At 35.5% G+C, this 19,241-nt stretch overlaps 2 protein-coding genes across 5 annotated transcripts; one reads left to right on the forward strand and one right to left on the reverse strand.

Moving 5' to 3' along the window:
* Nucleotides 1-606: 606 nt before the first annotated feature.
* On the reverse strand, nucleotides 607-5,340 carry LOC110819942 (lipase-like). 2 transcript variants are annotated; one of them, XM_022049297.2, is made up of 11 exons: nucleotides 5,137-5,340; nucleotides 4,916-4,985; nucleotides 4,196-4,275; nucleotides 3,565-3,630; nucleotides 3,423-3,470; nucleotides 3,229-3,296; nucleotides 2,928-3,000; nucleotides 2,639-2,800; nucleotides 2,330-2,524; nucleotides 1,294-1,382; nucleotides 607-1,041 (listed from the first exon to the last, which is right to left on the reverse strand). In XM_022049297.2, the coding sequence occupies exons 2-11, from the start codon at nucleotides 4,980-4,982 to the stop codon at nucleotides 828-830; spliced, it is 1,062 nt and encodes a 353-aa protein (XP_021904989.1). In that variant the 5' UTR covers nucleotides 4,983-4,985; nucleotides 5,137-5,340; the 3' UTR covers nucleotides 607-827. The 2 variants fall into 2 exon arrangements, with proteins under 2 accessions (XP_021904989.1, XP_021904988.1); XM_022049296.2 differs by having other exon boundaries at nucleotides 5,141-5,339.
* Nucleotides 5,341-8,664: 3,324 nt separating this feature from the next.
* CHR17 (chromatin remodeling factor17) lies at nucleotides 8,665-18,305 on the forward strand. Of its 3 annotated transcripts, XR_002540763.2 has the most exons (26): nucleotides 8,665-8,953; nucleotides 9,659-9,790; nucleotides 9,881-9,987; nucleotides 11,042-11,154; nucleotides 11,669-11,766; nucleotides 11,908-12,087; nucleotides 12,240-12,461; nucleotides 13,086-13,220; nucleotides 13,303-13,585; nucleotides 13,673-13,746; nucleotides 13,980-14,200; nucleotides 14,275-14,362; nucleotides 14,443-14,536; nucleotides 14,621-14,809; nucleotides 14,901-14,932; nucleotides 15,024-15,100; nucleotides 15,192-15,281; nucleotides 15,382-15,451; nucleotides 15,559-15,613; nucleotides 15,697-15,755; nucleotides 15,901-16,066; nucleotides 16,795-16,973; nucleotides 17,057-17,272; nucleotides 17,476-17,577; nucleotides 17,681-17,863; nucleotides 17,968-18,305. XR_002540763.2 is itself a non-coding variant. In XM_022049208.2 (25 exons), exons 1-25 carry the CDS (start codon nucleotides 8,750-8,752, stop codon nucleotides 17,696-17,698), a joined length of 3,204 nt encoding a protein of 1,067 aa, XP_021904900.1. In that variant the 5' UTR covers nucleotides 8,665-8,749; the 3' UTR covers nucleotides 17,699-17,956. The 3 variants fall into 3 exon arrangements, 2 of the variants coding, with proteins under 2 accessions (XP_021904900.1, XP_021904901.1); XM_022049208.2 differs by lacking the exon at nucleotides 17,968-18,305 and having other exon boundaries at nucleotides 17,681-17,956; XM_022049209.2 differs by lacking the exon at nucleotides 17,968-18,305 and having other exon boundaries at nucleotides 15,700-15,755; nucleotides 17,681-17,956.
* Nucleotides 18,306-19,241: the final 936 nt, after the last annotated feature.

Consider the following 19,241-nt stretch of genomic DNA (forward strand, 5'->3'; position numbering starts at 1 on the left):
TTTATATTAAACAATCAAAATTTATGTACAATAAATAAGATATTTTTTCAAATAATTTAAATTAGTAAAAATATTATTTAAATAATTATGATAAATTCTTTGATTTTCATAAAATGTTTTATGATTTCATTAGATATTGTTAAGTTTATAGTATAATTAATTAAATATAAAATTATATGAACAAATACTATTTTATTTTTCACGTTAAAATTATTTTTTACTTAATTTTGTTCGCGACGTTTCTCAAAGCGCAAGCGAGTCTCATACAAGTATCATAATTAAATAACTTAAAATGCTAAATATTATTCAGTATCATAATTGAGTAACTTTAGAAATGGGAGATGAAAATTAATTTATGGTCAAAATTTAGAACAAATTCGGTAGTCTTACATCACTTAGTGTTACATTCTTATAATATTTTTCTGACCGTCACAAACACTACACAAGTATGAATAAAGAGAGTGTGTGCTCAGAGATCTTCACAGTCTCTGATTCCCCGATAAATCATTAGATATTAATTCCATTTCCTCCTCAACGTATCTGTACACAAATTCAGAAAGGATCCACACAGAATTTTCCCAGAACAAGTATGGAAATGAATATTAATTTTTTTTTTTTAAAAATGTTATTTTAATTATATGGAATTTATTTAATACTATGAACAAACGTTGTTTGTACAATTTCAGTAACTATATACACAAATCCCTCCTGAAACCTAAACATCAACCATACCTTCTGAAGGGAGTTCATAAGACAAGCCGTGATGGTTATGCGTGGTGATAATACAATTCTTGCAAGAGATTTCACAAAGTGACACGAATGAGATTCTAGATATTGCTGGCCTCAGTGTGTGACTGTGCTTTCATTTCCAGTATAGGCGTGGATGGAACCCTAGACAAAACAAAATTTCCTTTCAGATCAGTTTTGCCATGCTGCCTCACCCGAGGATCCATCACAATTCTGCATGATTGCCAGTTCTTGCACATTAACTCAACACCGAAATAGACCAAATGGTCAGCAATGCTATACCCGGTCACCGACCTGCACAAAAGTTGAGAACATAATTTCACAGCAGCCCAACCACTTACACTTTGTTTAGTGATTAGTAGCCCATTCTATATAAGAACTGTTACCAAAAACAGAATGTTCCAACAACCGGGTGATGCAGAAGCCTTTTTCAGGTGCCAAGAGTTTTATAAACCTTGAACAACTCAAGTAAACGCATTTTCTTTTAAGCTAAAGTCACATCAATAAGCTTACATGAATGAAGATTACGTAAAAAGAAGCTTTTACCTGCTACAAGTTGGGTCCTCGCCAGAGCCATCACAAACCTTTTCCACTACATAGACCAAACTTCCCAATCCAACATTATAGAGCCAAACCTACAGGTGAGGAAAATACTATTGGTTTTTCAAAGTTGAAAAATGAGGTAGTGAAAATAATAGATCAATATGCTCAAGATGATTCTGCCTATTATGAGTATGTGATACAGGAGCACATAACTGCAGCTAATATTTGTCAAAAACACAAATTCTAGAAACCTTCAAGAATACCCTATATGACCTATAAGATCATTTTTCGTTTAGCTAGTATAAGATCAGCATGTAATGATGTCCCATGAACATGGCAACTTCATCCTTTTGTCAAATAACTTTATTGTAATTGAGAATAAGGACGATAATAAGAACCAATATCAGATACTATAGTGTTCTATCAAAGAGGAAAGGAATTATAATGAATTGTGGGATGAATTGTAGGAACAAAATTTATCAGGCTTAGCAGTGTCCAAGCTACATAGGTGAACTTTAAAGTCTTATGCTCCAGACAGATAAAAACCAGAAAGTGTCACCAAAAAGGTCAGCAAGCTGACTGAAGCAGTTTTCAAGAACTATTTGAAGTGACAAAGATTACGGAAAGGAAAAACTCCAAGGAACTGAAGTCATGCCAGAAAAGCTTATATCATCATATATCATTTAAAAAAAAAAAAAAAGCTTATGTCATCATATATGAACTACAAGGGACAACCTGCTTTCCATACAGTTACCTTGCAACTCTATAAATCACTAGTATAACCATTAGTACTTGTGTTGCATCTATTAAATTATAAATCATGCCAACTTGAAAAAGTAACATGGGTGCATGTAATATTGAGACATGGCACATGTAACATTGAAACACTATCACAATTATATGGAACATGTGTCGCCAGAAACAGTTTGAGATCAGAAATTTCCAGTGCCTCGTATAGGTTTTTGTTTCCGGATTATATAGAAAGTCACAGATACTAGGTTCATTTAGACAAGTCAAAATGTATAGTTTACTTCATTACCTCTCTAGGGAAATGGTGGTATGTTTTCTGTGGGAAGTAAGAATAATATGGAGGCAAATGTGGTACAATGTCATGATCATGGGTGACTCGAATTGTATTGGGTAGAAACTGTTTATAGTAAGATGCAAATGCTGCATTGCCAATACGTGGCTGTCCAAATGTCATAACCTGGACATTCTCTGCTTCACGGTTAACCTGGACACAGAAGAAAGAAAAAACATCAATGAAAGAAGCAAGTTTCTGTAAGTAACAACAAAGAGAATTTAAATGAGAAGCTTCCAGCTGCATTAAGAAAGGCTTAAAACTTACTTTTAGATCAAGTGCACAGAATGCTCCCATAGCTCCTCCCATAGAATGTCCAGTCACCATGATGGTAAGGTCTCCATAAATTTTCTTTGCTTGTTTAATAGCTTTTAAAACTCCAGGCCGTAATGTTGTGTTATGGTAAGCACTGTAAAATCCATAATGCACCTAAATCATTGAAGAAAATTTAATATTGACATCACCTCATGTTGAATAGATAACAACAAAAAATATATTACCATTCTAATTTAAAATTAACTGAACAAATAGAGAAACATGTTTCTCCAGTACATACCATTGCATCAGGCATTCCAGGATAATTTAAATCAAGCTGTTTCCAGAACAAGTCTTCAACCCAGTTCTGTATACTGTAAACATGCAGTTTTGTACATTAAACAGCAGTCAACGAAAGAATACCAAATTCTTCCACTAAACTTCTCTCATATTTTTCAATTTCTTTTTCATTTACGTTTCTCCTGCTGTATGTAGGACAGTGCAGCCAACAAGCAAAAGTTGTCCTCGTTTTCACTCAAAACTTTAGATTTAAAGGATAATTCAAGAATCAAAACATTATATAACCAATAAAACTATTGTACCTGTGCTCTTGAGTTCCTCGGAAAGCAATAACAATAGCATCCAGATCTTTTGCCACTCCAACAAATGCCTATCAGTAGGACAGTAAAAAAGAAATTAGTACCTAAGTCACAGAACCATGAATACTATTTGAAAAAAAAAAAGCAGAACTGATCCACATTATCATTTAACATACAACACAAGATAGGAAATCTACCTGTAAGCAGTTCTCTACATCAACAATCAGCTCTATTACTTCAAAACCCTGCTCCATTAATAAAGGTGGCCGGACAATTATTTTAAAGCAAAAAACCTACTAAAAAATGCAAGTTGAAAAATGTAAAGATTAAATCAGCTACCTTGGTCAACCCATCACATTTTGTGCACGTCCAAGTGAAGAGTTCGGTAACATCTGACACATACACCTAAAAGCAAAAGCTTACTTCTGTTACCAACTAATGCTCCAAACTGTCTCAAGAATGACAATCATATTATTAACATAAACCAAGGAAACTGAGGGAAAAAAAACTTACAGGAAGATAAGCTTAGAAAAACCATGTAAAATTTTCAAGGGCAAAGAGATTGAATTAATAGTCCCACACTCCCCTTTGGGTTCCTAAAGAAGCTAACATCTGTGAGTTGGGGACAACTTGCAACAAGAAATAACAACACAAACTTGTCTGTTTCTAATTCAAGGAGTCAAGTGGCTCGTTTCTAACTGAAATCAAAACTACACCTCCCTGGAAATTCAGAAACCACATCTCATTGGAGATAGCAAGCATTATTCAGCATTCTATTCCATTAATGTAAACACAAATTTGGATGGGTGACAGCTTCACATTATACAGATAACTGGACACCACAACATATGAAGAGAAGAATGACAAACAAATTTACATGAAAAATACACAAGACCAAACGTATTAACAACAACAAAATTTAAAGCCAAGACAGTTGAAGTGCTTCTAAATTAGATTCAGGATAACTTACTGCAGAAGCATATTCCACTAGTATTCTTGCAAGGGTACGGTTGTAAACTGGTTTATTAACTTCATGCTTAACCTTGAGTTCTGTAGAATCATAGCTTCATTAGAATGTGTTTCGTAATCTGAAAAAACAACCCTAAAGTCCCAAGCCACCACCACAAACCAATTCTTTTTGAAAAGAAAAAGACAACTAAGAGCAATAAACAGATGCCTCCTTATTTTCTTCGAGCTGCAATCAGAAGAAAGGCAAAGACTAGCTAGTCCCAGACTCCCAATAGGTCCTGACAACGGAAAAATTTACAGCTTTCCTCCCCAGTCGTGAACCCTACAGGAAGTAATTGACTATAATCCCACACAGTACATACTTTACCATGTTCGTTAATCCTGCATCCAGCTGTCTAAAAACCATACTAAATCTAGGTTTCAAGCCCAAAAACATTGACAAGTACAAAACTGATAAAATAAAGAGCTATTTACAGCTTTGATTTTACAAAACATACAAAGACTATAAAGCACAGTGTTGAAAAACCTACATAAGGCAGAAACAAACCCTTTCAATTCAGTTCAAGTAAAAACACAAATTAAATAATCGAAGGCACAACTTGCATGACATCAAAACGAAGATATATAATCCAACAACTCATCTAATACAATAAACCAAGATAATATGCAATTAGCTAAGGAAAAAAAAAGATTAATAAATCATGATAAGTTTCTTTAGCACCTCTCCCAGATGAACAAGCAAAAAGAAGCGCAACAATCGCCAATATCAACCAGCTTCTGTTCCCCATATTCTGCAAAGCAACATACAAACAAAATTAAAATAGAAAACCCCAAAACCAATAGCCAAACACAACCTAAATGTCTCTCTTCTTCTCGTTGACCGACAGTTAAACGATAATTATTTAATTGAACAATAAAACCCTAAATAGAAACCCGGTCGACCTACTTGCTCCGCGAAGTCCGGGTCCCGATGAGGGCCGTGGATGATAGTACAGCTCCGCTGTTGCAAAGAAACAAAGCCGCTTAAGTTTAAAAGAACTGTACAATTGACATACGGCAATTGTTGTCTGGTCTGATTGAGATAGGAGGAAGGGGAAACTTGGGGGGAAGAAGACGAAGAAGAGGAAGAGATGGATAGAGGAATATTAAAGCACACGCCAGTTTTTCTCTACGAAGTCCAGTCTGCTTTATTGTTTTATCTAAATTGCCCTCGTTGAATGGTAGACGACCGCACGTTTATTAATTTTTTTTACGGTAGTTGTAAGGGTATTAAAGTAATTACATACACGTGCGAAGCTGACGTGGTTTTTTTGCAGTTATAGCTAATCTTTATTTTGTTTCCATGTAATAAGTTTGAAATGTAAATTTACTAATATATTATATTATGTATTAATTTAATTAAATATAATTAATTAATTATGATAAAAATTTTATTATATTTTTTAATAATTTTTCAGCCATTAAATTTTTAAACGAATAATCATTATTTTTTAAAAATTCTAAAAACTTTTTTATAGCAGCCTTTATCAAATGAATTGAATTAGTGGGTTATTTATAAATGTTACATTTTAATTTTGTGGTATAAATTATTTTTACACAATGAATTTAATATTGGGTGGAAAGTTCTCGTAACTCTATAAAAAAAATATATATATATATTACAATCATTACTAACACATAAAATATCCAGAGCAAATTTTTGTCACCAATTTCGTATTTATATAGTCTCATCAAATATTTAATTTTTTATTTTACAAAAACTAACAGAGCATTTATGTATTAATATTTTGTTTTCTCAAAAGAGAAAAGCCACTTAGAAACCGAACTCAAATACCCAATTAAATGATTCCAATTTGCTTGAGATATCAAATTTTGATTTCAATCTTTTTCGAAACTCATAAACGAAACCCACCGTCAGTTATATCTTGAGGTCAAAATTTGTTTTACCGGCCGCTATATATAATTAAATTTGATTTTTATAGTTATTATGTGTCAACAAATGTTTGGAATTAAGAAATGAGACTTCACTGTGTATTGTGCTAATTATGTTCTTGTGTAAATGTGTTTAAAATTGGAAACAGAAACCACACTATCGTATCGTTGTGATGATGTGTTGCTCGAGAAACATATTTAAAATAAGTAATGTAATTTTATTGTGCATTACGATGGAGTGTTGTTTACGACGCATCAGATATATTGTAACTATCCACAAATTTTTTGTTTTAATATTTTATTTTATTTAGTGTAAAAAATAAAATAAAATTAATTGAACATTTAATTGAAAATAATTTTATAGAAAATATGTGAAAATTTAGGTTCTTTGAGTATTTTCAAAAGAAAAATAAAAAAACATAGGCCAAAACGTAATTTTGAGAAGTTTCGTCACGTCAAACGTTCGGTCAGCAGCCCTAACCAACAAGGACGCACCAAGTGGCAGAGACGCTGACGCAGGAGGCCATATGGACGATCCGTGTGCCCGTGATCGAACAGCTGAGGTCCGTTCTCGCGCGCAGGGACAACCTGGATGTGTTCACTCCCAAACGCGATCGAATGGCTAGATTCAAATACGATCGGATGGCTTATAATGAATCGTGATAGACGATCCAGATTAGATCGCAATTAACGACTCATATTCACTCTCTTTTTAATCGTGATCGGACGATCTAGATAAAACGCGATTGACGGCACAGATCAAAAGCGAATAGATATAAATAACCTCCATTCGCACCAAATCCTAACTCTAGCCACCAGAACCCCTCGCCAGAGAAGACGACCCAACTGCCGGGGAGTCGACCACCGCCACCCGCCGCCGCACCGGAACCTTTTCCGACCGCCAAAAAAGGTAAAAACTTTCTTTTTTGCACGAAATTCAATTTTGAGCTCATCCATGGCCAAATCATAGTGAAAAAATCGGTCAATTGGTCGAAAAATACCGACAAATCCCGGCGCCGCCGCCGCGAAAAATTTCACAAAACGCTTCTTATAAGACTCTTCCCGATTCTCGTTTTTCGTAATTTTTTCACTGTTGTGATCACCGTTTTCTTCTCTACACATTGACCGAAACAAAACACCCAACCGCAACATGAGTCGGAGGAGCCGTTAATTTATGTGTTAAATGTCTAATTTATTGATACATGGCATATTCTGACATGCCATATATGGTAACAATTATTTTAATTTAGATCAGTCTTAACTGGTCCAAATGAAAAAAAAAATATTGATTCCCTTAAATCCCAAAAAATATGTCCCTTCTTATTCTTTTCCTTATTTTTCCTTTTATGCATTCATTCACATTTGGTGCATCGTCGATGATCAATTTAAAGCTCGATAGAAACGGTGGATGTAACTCAATCATGTTGGAAAGATGACCATTAAAATTGCTCAATTTTAATTTTTGTAATCTAAGCCAAAAGATGATATAATTCGTCTTCAATTGGTTGACCCATAGAAGGTAAGTCCCATATCAAAGCTTATGAATTGTCCATTACAATACATATGTGGTATGAGTTATAGATACCCAATGATGATGTTAATGTTAGTCTAAATCCTACTTGTCCCATTTGAGGCGAACTAAATGAATGTTTGGTTTAAAGTTCTCATAAATGATGGTGAAGTGCCAATTATAGCAAATATCATAAATCTTTATGAAGCCATTAGATGAGATAGAGGCAAAAAATGTAAACACCTTCGTAGGTGATATTGTAAACCTCATTGTCACGGACAATGAATTGGGTATTTGACAATTTATCTCTTAATATTTTAAAGGACGTTGATGCTGGTAGTACCAGTACATTTAGACTCAGTATTTTTCTCATAAGAAGAGGCAAAAAGATCACATAAATAATTTTTTTAATTATTTATTTGGAGTATGGGTTTCTCCATCAGCGATATTGGTCAATTATATGCTCTTATCTACCATACACACACACACACAAATAGAGAGAGATGAAGGAGAGAAATTAGGGATTAGGGATGGGGCCAGTTGGGATCAAATTGGGTTTTTAAAATACAAATTAGTTTAAATTATTCTACATACATATTTTTAGTTATCACAATAGATATCACATGACATATGATGTGTATTATGACAAACTAAAGAATGACACGTGTCAATTACTTACACTTATGACACTTGTTATTAGTAGTATTAATAGAGAGTAAATAAATCAATTATTTTTTAAAATATAAAGACTAAGCTGACAAAAAATTAACATAAAAACTAATTTAAACAAAAATAAATAACATAAGAACCAAATAATTATTTTAGCAAAATGTAAACTGTTGAGTGAAGTTTGAAGGGCCAGCCATTAGATGACCAGCCCAACCCAGACGCGGGAAAAATTGCAATTTCTCTTATTTGGCGGGAAATTCCTATTTCCCGCACACGAGCCACTTATAAACCGTACATCTCGTATTCCCACAATCGGACGGCTATAAATTTACTGAACATTTAACATTTCTTCCCTTTTTATTCTGGAGACCGAATTTCTCATCTACTTAAAAGTCGGTAACTCTCTCTATCGAGAAAGAAACCCTCGATCTGAGGCAAGGAACTATGGCGAGATCCTCGAAGCAGCAGGTTTCTTCAGATGAGGCCATTTCAAACGGTTCCGATTCCTCCGAAGAGGAGCGTCTCAACGATCAGGTCAACGAGGAAGACGAAGAGGAGCTTGAAGCCGTCGCTCGCTCCGCTGGCTCCGATGAAGACAACTCACCAGCTTCCGACGATGAAGCCGCCCGGGACGAGGATGCCGATGAGGTTGATTTCCCGTTCTAATTTTTTAAATTTATGCTTATTTTAAGCTTTCCAGCTTTTCTGTAGGTTCTGCGAGTGACGTTGGGTGGATATGGGGGTGTTTGGATTTAATTTACAATTGTCGTTGTAGGTATCGAATTAGGTTGCAGGGGCCATAGTATAAGGCTTGGATTGGTTTGGAGTTTTTGTTTGGTTGACGAGAAATAGTTTGGGGTGTAGAAGGAACATTAGGGTTATTCTAATTTGATTATACATAAATGGGGAACTTACTCATAAGTTAGATATAGTGTCATCTAGTCCTGTGGCGACGTGTGAAAATGGTATCTTGCATCTTCCTCAGCTTTCACGGTGTCAAGGCGGACTAAAGTTGAAAATCTTGTCAAGTAGGGTTGCCTGGGTGCATTTTACATTCATTCTACTTACTAAGTCATCCCTCGTTAGATGCATTTCCTGTTGGATGGATAAACTTTAATGGTTTCAGTTTGTCTAGGTTTTTGAGAAGTCACTATTGGTATTGCACTCCGTATCCTTTGTTTTTTGTTATGTTGAACATACCATCTGATAAATGCAGGTGCGACGACTGATATCTTCTATATATGCATTTCGTAACATGTGTGCATGCATGTAAGCATCAGTTTTAACTGCTTAAAAGGTTGTATTGGTGTAGCATTCTTTACATGTTCTCTTGTTTGTCTGGTTTATTTACAGGAAGATGATGGTGGAGCTAGTGCTGAGATCAGCAAGCGCGAAAAAGCCAGACTTAAAGAAATGCAGAAAATGAAGAAACAGAAGATTCAGGAAATATTAGATGCACAAAATGCTACAATAGATGCTGATATGGTGCGTGTGAAATATGGCATGACCATATTTCTCACTTCTACATATGTCTAAATTGCTGGATGAGTAAATTAACATGTTGTTTAATGGCAGAACAATAGGGGGAAGGGGCGGTTGAAGTATCTTTTGCAGCAAACAGAATTATTTGCACATTTTGCAAAAGGGGATCAGTCTTCGTCCCAGAAGAGGGCAAAAGGAAGGTATGCCTAATGAATGATTGCTAGCTTTTACCTTGTTTTCTATTTTAACAAGGTTCAAAAGATCATTAAAATTATTTACTTGGTTGCATTTGTTGTAGTTTCAGTACGTGTTTTTTTGGTGGAAGTAGAGATTTTTGGTTTCGTCCTTAAGTCTTTTGATAATAGGGCATTTTGTTTCCTGTTAGAGAACTTGAAGAACCTTCTGGAATTTTTACCTGCAAAATGTTGGTCCAAAACCTTAACTGACATCCTAATTGTTATCAGTTTCTCTTGCCAATGTGTTTTGGAAAATTAAAGTGCACTCAAAGATAAAGATCTTTGAGTGGACACTCATTCTTAACAGGCTCAGTACTAATGAATTGTTGCAAATACGTAGGCCTAATTGAGCTCTATCAATATTTGTATGTCTCGTCACAATGATGAGACATAGTTTTCTATTTTTATGGTGTGTGGTGCGACATGGACATTGTGGGTGTGATAGTTTCCAGTACATATTATCTATGCAATTTTTGTTATTTTAATGGTATGTGGTTGTTGACTGTTCTTTACATGATGTAGGACTCAGGATGATACAATGTTATAAACTCTCATCTTTGGGGGGAAATTAATCTGAGCCTCTAGTTTGATTCTGGTTGTGTAACTGGCTACATAAAACTCCAAGGATCTATTAACTCAGTTTGGGTCAATATGTTATTATTGGTTTATGATTGATCAATTTTCTATATTTCTGTTCTTTGAATATGAAGCGTTGGCTGGATTTATACACACAGCCATTACACAGGAATCACTGTACAAACAGAAATCTCTTTTCATTTAATTGATTTAATGTTGGCTATCATTTTCTAATTTGCTATTCACTTGCTAATTTTCTGAGATCAGGAGAATATCTTTTGCCTTTTAAATGTTGAATAGTAACCAAACTATTAGTTGTTGTTTAACATACTCATTTTCCACTAAGAATGGAGAACCAAACCGTTTCTACTGGATACAGTTTTAACTTTTTCATTGAAAGAGTAGGGGTGCATGGTGTTTTGATTTATGTTTATTGGGATAGGGGCCGCCATGCATCAAAATTAACTGAAGAGGAAGAAGATGAAGAATGCCTCAAGGAGGAAGAAGATGGTCTGTCTGGGACAGGAAACACACGGTTGGTGATGCAACCCTCTTGTAAGTTCTCCCTCTTTCTGTATGCATGCGTGGGAATGCTTTTGTGCTTCCTCTTTTCCCATAAGATATTGCTTTATTATTGAATTTTTTTTAGAAATAGCTTTGGATTTGAAAGCTTGTTATTTAATGATGGTGATAATATCCGTGTGGACGAATCTCCAAATATATATGATTTTTAATGCATTTGCATGTTGGTGGCGTTATTTTTAGGTCATGTCGCACTTTAGTGGATATTGTATATCTTTAGTGGTTGCCAGAAGAACTTTAATACAGTTGCAATACCTGAACCCATCACCATCTATTTTTGTTGCATGGTCTATAGGTGATTGCTTATATATTTTTTTTATAATCAATGACTAAAGAAAATCTATTGGTTAGTATAGTAATTGAAAACACATTGATTAGCACTTCTGTTTAAAAACATAATACTTATTTTCATGGAAAAAATTTTCCCTGATGTTTGTAAGAATCTTCTAGGCTGGGTACATTCTTGTTTTGATGTTATTCTATACAGGTATACAAGGGAAGATGAGAGATTACCAACTTGCTGGATTGAACTGGCTCATACGACTATACGAGAATGGCATAAATGGAATCCTTGCGGATGAAATGGTGTGTGTCAGGGATCTTAAGCCTTCGGATTCACGCTTCCGTACTTGAATTTTTCCCCCAAGATTGTCTTCTGTCATGGGTGGTTTGTACTTTAGCATTTTTGATCCTCTTGCGATGTAACAATTAGTTTTTCTGATCCAGGGTCTTGGTAAAACATTACAAACTATTTCCTTGTTGGGTTATCTGCATGAATTCAGAGGAATCACTGGACCTCATATGGTAGTTGCTCCAAAGTCAACTCTTGGTAACTGGATGAATGAAATCCGCCGTTTTTGCCCTGTTCTTCGCGCTGTTAAGTTTCTTGGGAATCCTGATGAGAGAGTAAGTTGCTGATAGTGTGCCTAAGCACTAGATATTTTTTTTATTATTATATTTGCCAACTATGAATTTTTGCAGAAGTACATACAGGAATGCTATTGCTTATACTAGGTACTTTCTTGGTTATAATAGTTGGCAACAATTAATTTTTGCAGAAGTACATACGAGAAGAGTTACTGGTTGCAGGCAAGTTTGATGTTTGTGTCACTAGTTTTGAAATGGCTATTAAAGAGAAGTCTACATTGCGTCGCTTTAGCTGGCGGTATATAATCATTGATGAAGCACATCGAATAAAGAATGAAAACTCATTGCTCTCAAAAACGATGAGAATCTATAATACAAATTACCGTCTTCTTATTACTGGTACTCCGCTTCAGGTATATATAAAAATCTTCTGGCCTATGACCTACATAATTGGGTTATTGGAATGTGATGCCATTAGCTGTTTGGCTTGTATGTGTTTGACCTTCCATGGTCTTATGGAGGAAGGTTGGCTAGCTGTAGTCGAACAGTCCATTAGGGTCGGACATCAATCTGGTTCTTATTCTATGTGATTAGTATTGAGGGAGGTACCATCCTTCGAAAAGTTTTTCATATAGTGAAAAGCAGAGGCAAATATTCTGGCAGATAACAAATATAACCCCTTTTTTGGGTCACATTTTTTTTTATCAAATACAGTATCTATTTTGTTATGATGTGTATGTTTATTTTTCTCCTTTTCCTAGAATCTGGTTGAGGATGATGAGATAGTTTCATTGTTAAAAAATGTTTTAGCGGAGCTTCATTGTTGGTTACGGTGTATGAGTAGGAGTTGCTCCAATGTGTTAAACTGGATGATCTTATGCTTATTTATATCTTTTGCCCATTTGTTCTTGTTTTAAGCCTGATTTGTTCTCCAACAGGTTTTAAGGAGAGTGAATTTAAATGTTGGAAGTTTTAACTCTTTAAAATTTCGTTATTATGTTCTAATGATTGTTTTTGCTATTGTTTTTCAAATGTAGAATAATCTTCATGAACTATGGTCCCTTCTCAACTTTTTGCTTCCTGAGATTTTTAGTTCAGCTGAGACTTTTGATGAGTGGTTTCAAATTTCTGGTGAAAATGACCAGCAGGAAGTTGTTCAGCAGCTTCACAAGGTAGGAACAGTAGCCTCTTATATTTTAGCTTCATGACTTTATTTTCATTTGGAAAAATTAACATTGTATCTGCATCTTTAAGGTCCTCCGGCCGTTTCTTCTTAGGAGATTAAAGTCAGATGTTGAGAAAGGTTTACCTCCAAAGAAAGAGACTATACTTAAAGTAGGTATGTCGCAGATGCAAAAGCAATACTACAGGGCTTTACTGCAGAAAGATCTTGAAGTTGTTAATGCTGGTGGAGAACGCAAGCGTCTTTTGAACATAGCAATGCAGCTGCGTAAATGCTGTAATCATCCATATCTCTTCCAGGGTGCTGAACCTGGCCCACCTTATACGACGGGGGAGCATCTTATAACAAATGCTGGTTAGATTTGCTTTGATGTAGTGTTTACTTTACATAATGGACTGAAATTGTATATAGATGACTATTCTCTCATATTTTCATTTTCAGGTAAAATGGTTCTTTTGGATAAGTTGCTTCCAAAGCTAAAGGAGCGTGATTCTAGAGTTCTGATATTTTCACAGGTAAGTACTGTCAGTTCTCTATAAGATATATTATTTTAAACAAGCATAGAGTGTAATTTATGTTTACCAGTCACTTAATCATGTTTGTTATGGTGGTTTCTTAATTTATGTTTACCAGTCACTTAACCATGTTTGTTATGGTGGTTTCTTATATGTTCCTTCATTGTGAAAAATATTAAGCTTTTTTGGGTTCTTTGGTGTGTAATTTTGTTCATCTTGGGATTCCATTTTAGATGACAAGGCTACTGGATATTCTTGAGGACTACCTAATGTTCCGTGGATACCAGTATTGCCGGATTGATGGAAATACTGGTGGGGAAGATCGTGATGCTTCCATAGATGCATTCAATAAGCCAGGAAGTGAGAAGTTTGTTTTCTTGTTATCTACAAGAGCTGGAGGGCTTGGTATTAATCTCGCTACTGCAGATGTTGTCATCCTTTATGATAGTGATTGGTTAGTTCTTATCCTCTATCTATTGTTGTTTGGTTCCATCTTTCAGATTGATGATCCTAGGGGTTTTTTTGCAGGAATCCTCAAGTTGATTTGCAAGCACAGGACCGTGCACATAGGATTGGTCAAAAGAAAGAAGTTCAAGTCTTCCGGTTTTGCACAGAGGTTAAAATTTTTCTTTTTTGTTTATTAAATTTGAGGAGCTCTTCTGTAGTGATATAGACTCCATTTTTCTTGTTAAACAGTATACTATTGAGGAAAAAGTGATTGAGAGAGCTTACAAGAAGTTAGCACTTGATGCTTTGGTGATTCAACAAGGACGACTCGCAGAACAGAAAAGTAAGTGGTTCCTAATAGAAATATTGATTTATGAATTACTAGGTCTTTGTCAGTAACATTTGTATGCTTCTTTCGCCAATGCAGCTGTTAATAAGGATGAGTTGCTTCAAATGGTGAGGTTTGGTGCGGAGATGGTTTTCAGTTCCAAAGACAGCACAATTACGGATGAAGATATTGACAGAATCATTGCTAAAGGAGAGGAGGCAACAGCTGAACTTGATGCCAAGATGAAAAAATTTACAGAAGATGCAATTAAGTTTAAAATGGATGACAGTATGCAAATTAATGGAATTACTTTAGTTTAGCTTATTGGTTTAGCTGCATTATCAGAGTGGAGGACTAACTATTAGTGCTTTTGTTGCAGCTGCTGAGTTGTATGATTTTGATGATGACAAGGTAGAAATTATGTTTGATGTCTTTGATCTAAATAGAGTGTTTGTTATTCAATGGAGTATTGGGTTTCTGATGTTTTTCTTTGTCATTGAAGGATGAAAACAAATTTGACTTTAAGAAGATTGTCAGTGAAAATTGGATTGAACCGCCAAAAAGAGAGAGGAAGCGCAAGTAATGTTTGATTTTCTAGCTTTCCCTTAAATTAGCACATGTTTCTTTTCCATATGTGAAACATTATTTTTTCCCATTATTTGTGCATCAGCTACTCAGAATCTGAATACTTTAAGCAAACAATGCGACAAGGCGCTCCAACAAAGCCAAAAGAGCCTCGAATTCCTCGTATGCCCCAATTGTTAGTGCCATTTCTAACTGTCTTAAAACTTGGATTGCAATTGTATTCTATATAAAATGTCAATATGATTCACTGCACCTCCTTTTGCTATTCCTTGCAGGCATGATTTCCAGTTTTTTAACACCCAAAGGCTGAGTGAGCTGTATGAAAAAGAAGTACGCTACCTTATGGTAGGTACCCTTAAGTTAATTGATGTCTTTTTTATTATGTCAATTGCCTGCTTATTGCTTGAGAATCTGTTCATATTTTAATCATTTTTTAATTTTTTGGCAATCAGCAAACTCACCAGAAGAATCAGTTGAAAGATACCATTGATGTTGATGAGCCTGAAGGTAAATTTCCATTGTTCTCCCTTCTCTTGTTGTGTTGACCCGCTCTTTTTTAGGTTTTTATTGACTCTGTGCTATATGCTTAGAAGGGGGAGATCCCTTGACTGCTGAGGAGTTGGAGGAAAAGGAGCGACTATTAGAAGAGGTAAGTGGAGTAGTTGATGCAGATTGAGTTTTAAACTATTGGCCTCTCACCTAATTTAGCTGCCCCTTAAGGAATTTTGTAAGTGGAACACATGGTTCAGGTTGAGGTGTTAATTATTGGTCTCTTCATTTTACTGTTGTTGTAGGGATTTTCTTCATGGAGTCGAAGGGATTTCAATACTTTCATCCGGGCTTGTGAGAAGTATGGCAGAAGCGATATAAAAAGTATTGCTTCAGAAATGGAAGGGAAAACAGAGGAAGAAGTGGAAAGATATGCAAAAGTTTTTAAAGAACGATACAAGGAGTTAAATGGCAAGTGATCTCCTAAACTTTTAGTTCTTTACAGGGATGTTATTTTATGCCTGTCAATTTTATCTCGAGAACTTTTGCTGTGTTTATGAATATGTGTTGGAAATTTCTTCAATTCATTATCCTCAAGTAGGCCTGATCTTGTGCAGGGCTTAGAATTCAAGTGGTAATAATCTTACCACTGCTTGAAACGTGTTTAAACATGAAACAGTAGCCGAGGGTTGTCCATGGGCTGCTGTCAACCTTGTGCCAAAATGTATTTGATTCTTCTAATAAGATGGGTTCACGATAGGAGTTTCCAGTCCTTCAAGGTCTCTGAATTAAGCCCTTTTGAAAATTGGAAAGTTATCCAAGACTTGCCCATCATAAGGCACCTGCCTTTGTGCATATCCAAATTGTTTCTCTTCAACAATATAAAGAGGAATTATACTGGTTCTATGGATTTGGTTAACGAGTTTCCTTTCTTTTCAAGTCTCCTGAGCTGGCACTGATAATTGGATATTTGAATGCTGTACCATGATCCTGCTTTTGTTGCTTAAGTTTGTTACAGTTCCTTCTAGTGTCAAAGAAAGTTTGGTGGTTGAACTAGAATCCATTTGTCTGTTAGTGGTTGGGACCTCTTTTTTCTTGTTTTCGGTGTTTCATTATGGTATTTTCTACCTGGAGCTGGGACAAACAATTCAAAATTATTCATTCACCTGTGTGTTCTGTAATGTGTTTTAACTGTACAGACTATGATAGAATCATCAAGAACATTGAAAGAGGAGAGGCCAGAATTTCTCGGAAAGATGAGATCATGAAAGCTATTGGGAAGAAATTGGATCGTTACAAGAACCCGTGGCTGGAATTAAAGATACAGTATGGTCAGAATAAAGGAAAGTTGTACAATGAAGAATGTGATCGTTTTATGGTGCGTTGGTCTCACTCTCTAGTCTGTGAGCTAATTATGTTATGATTTACTAATGTTTATTATGCCTTGCACGGGATACACAGATATGCATGGTTCACAAGCTTGGGTATGGTAATTGGGATGAGCTGAAGGCAGCCTTCCGCACATCTCCCTTGTTTCGTTTTGACTGGTTTGTGAAGTCTCGCACAACTCAAGAACTTGCTAGAAGATGTGATACACTCATTCGGTTGGTTGAAAAGGAAAACCAAGAGTATGATGAGAGGGAGAGGCAGGCTCGGAAGGAGAAGAAGCTTGCCAAGGTTCTGCTTTTCTTCCCTCATCTTCCTATCCAACCAAATTATAAGCACTCGTGCTCATTTGTGATTCCTGCTTTTGTCATTCTGCATTTTGTTTGCTTTTTAATCATTACTCTCGATGTCTGGGCCCTGAGTTTCCAAGAATGTCCAGTATGTTGTTTCCTTTTCTAACTTTTTTTTTTTTTGTTTTTATTTTTTATTCTCAGAACCTGACTCCATCAAAACGAGCATCTGGGAGGCAGCCGACTGAGAGCCCAACTTCACAAAAGAAGCGGAAGCAATTGTCAATGGATGATTACCTGAGCTCAGTATGTTCTGATGTCTGAGTCTATACGGTGACATGAAGATTTGATTCTTATATGGTAGAGGAGCAACAGCTGAAATAACTGGAATTGATCTTGTTTTTTGCAGGGAAAGAGGAGGAAATGAAATCAGAGATAGAATTAGAAGAATCTTAGGCAACTTAGTGATATTTTGTTGTAGCAGAAATATTACAGTGTGGGGATGCCGACAATATGAGCAGGAGTTTGCATGATGGAGCTATGCCCTTGGAGATTTTTCATTTCGATTTTTTGAGGGTGCAAGAAGCCCATGGTACCGGCAGTAGAAAATTGTAGTAGATGTTTTCGATAGTAGGTGTATAAATTAACTTCACAAATCTCTACTAATGCCAATTTACTTACTTGATTCTTTTGTAGCATACCCCAAATGATTTATCTACATAGTTTCCAGTGTTCAGTAGCCAGTCACTTGCAAGACCATGTGCCAAGATGAAAAAGAGGTAACCATCAACATTGGATTGAAAAATCGCGAGACAAACACCAGCTAGAGAAATCCTGTTTGTATAAATCTAATGTAATGTCTTGTGTGATAGAAAAAGATAGTACCAGTTGTCAGTAATAAAAAAAATTAAAAAAATATTGGGAAGTAAAAATTTATTCTAGTATCTGGAAGAATATGTATGCACTGCAGAACTGCTGAGTGCCCATATATATATATACATGTATATGAAAGGATATGTATGCTTTATAATCCATTTACCACCTCTGCTTCTTCCTCTCCTTAACAGCTGCAATCCGGGCCTCATAATCTGTTTCCCATTCGTCAGCTGTCGAATCATCAAATTCCTATCACTAAACTTGAATATCATCTGACCTTCGCTCAACTTTCCTGTCACTTCCACTTCCAAAATTCAATCAAAGACCTTTCGAAAATCATGTTGTATCTCGAACCCATCTGCCTAATGAACTCAGTCTTGGACTTGGACTATCTCCCTGAAATACGTGTAACTTAGGATTCTCGCTAACCGTAATCAGCTTTCCCTTATGTGGCTCATCAGTATTTTGGTCAATGTTGCCTCGATTGAGTATCCAACTTCCGTCAGTACAAGCACAAGAAATTCGAGAAGGAACTGAGGGTACTGTGGCTCATGAAATAAGTAGCGAGCACGCTGAACGCATTGAACACAAAATAGTTGCATTAATTGAGCATTTAACTTTCATCAGCACGTTGTGCTTATCCTATTAAGCACAAGATATTCAATAAGGAATCGAGGAGTGCCTTGAACTAACGGTAATTGTATTTCAAGATTGTCAACATGACACTTCTACCGGACAAACTCAGTCAACGATACATGTTTTTTAAAAGATGAAAAACTTCTATTGAAGATTGACAATCGGGTGGCGGACGGATACATCGTGTTTAACTCTTATTTTAATTTAAAATTTTTTAGTCATAATTCTATATACAGTAATTTCGCGTCATTATTTTTTTAACTAAGCGTGATGACTAATTGTACGAATCAATAATTTCCCTCGTATTGAAGACAAAGAGAGTCATGATCTCATATGGTATAGACCACAATTGTGCTAAAAAATGATCTATACAATATTATCAAATCATGAACTATGCTTAATTTTAAATTACAAAATTTGTTTTTATTGATAAATTACATTAAATACAGTACTTTTTG

Source organism: Carica papaya, chromosome 3, assembly GCF_054855325.1.
Source record: "Carica papaya isolate Zhongbai chromosome 3, ASM5485532v1, whole genome shotgun sequence".
NCBI classification, from domain to species: domain Eukaryota; kingdom Viridiplantae; phylum Streptophyta; class Magnoliopsida; order Brassicales; family Caricaceae; genus Carica; species Carica papaya.

Bases quoted from the DNA above. Each gene is read 5' to 3' on its own strand.
- LOC110819942 (XM_022049297.2), bottom strand. From the start codon at position 4,982: ATGGGGAACAGAAGCTGGTTGATATTGGCGATTGTTGCGCTTCTTTTT. The intron at 3,631-4,195 runs GTAAGTTATCCT...TTTTGCTTTTAG, and splicing joins TAGTGGAATATGCTTCTGCA to GTGTATGTGTCAGATGTTAC. The intron at 3,471-3,564 runs GTAGCTGATTTA...TTAATGGAGCAG, and splicing joins AATGTGATGGGTTGACCAAG to GGTTTTGAAGTAATAGAGCT.
- CHR17 (XM_022049208.2), top strand. From the start codon at position 8,750: ATGGCGAGATCCTCGAAGCAGCAGGTTTCTTCAGATGAGGCCATTTCA. The intron at 8,954-9,658 runs GTTGATTTCCCG...GTTTATTTACAG, and splicing joins GGGACGAGGATGCCGATGAG to GAAGATGATGGTGGAGCTAG. The intron at 12,088-12,239 runs GTAAGTTGCTGA...TAATTTTTGCAG, and splicing joins TTGGGAATCCTGATGAGAGA to AAGTACATACGAGAAGAGTT.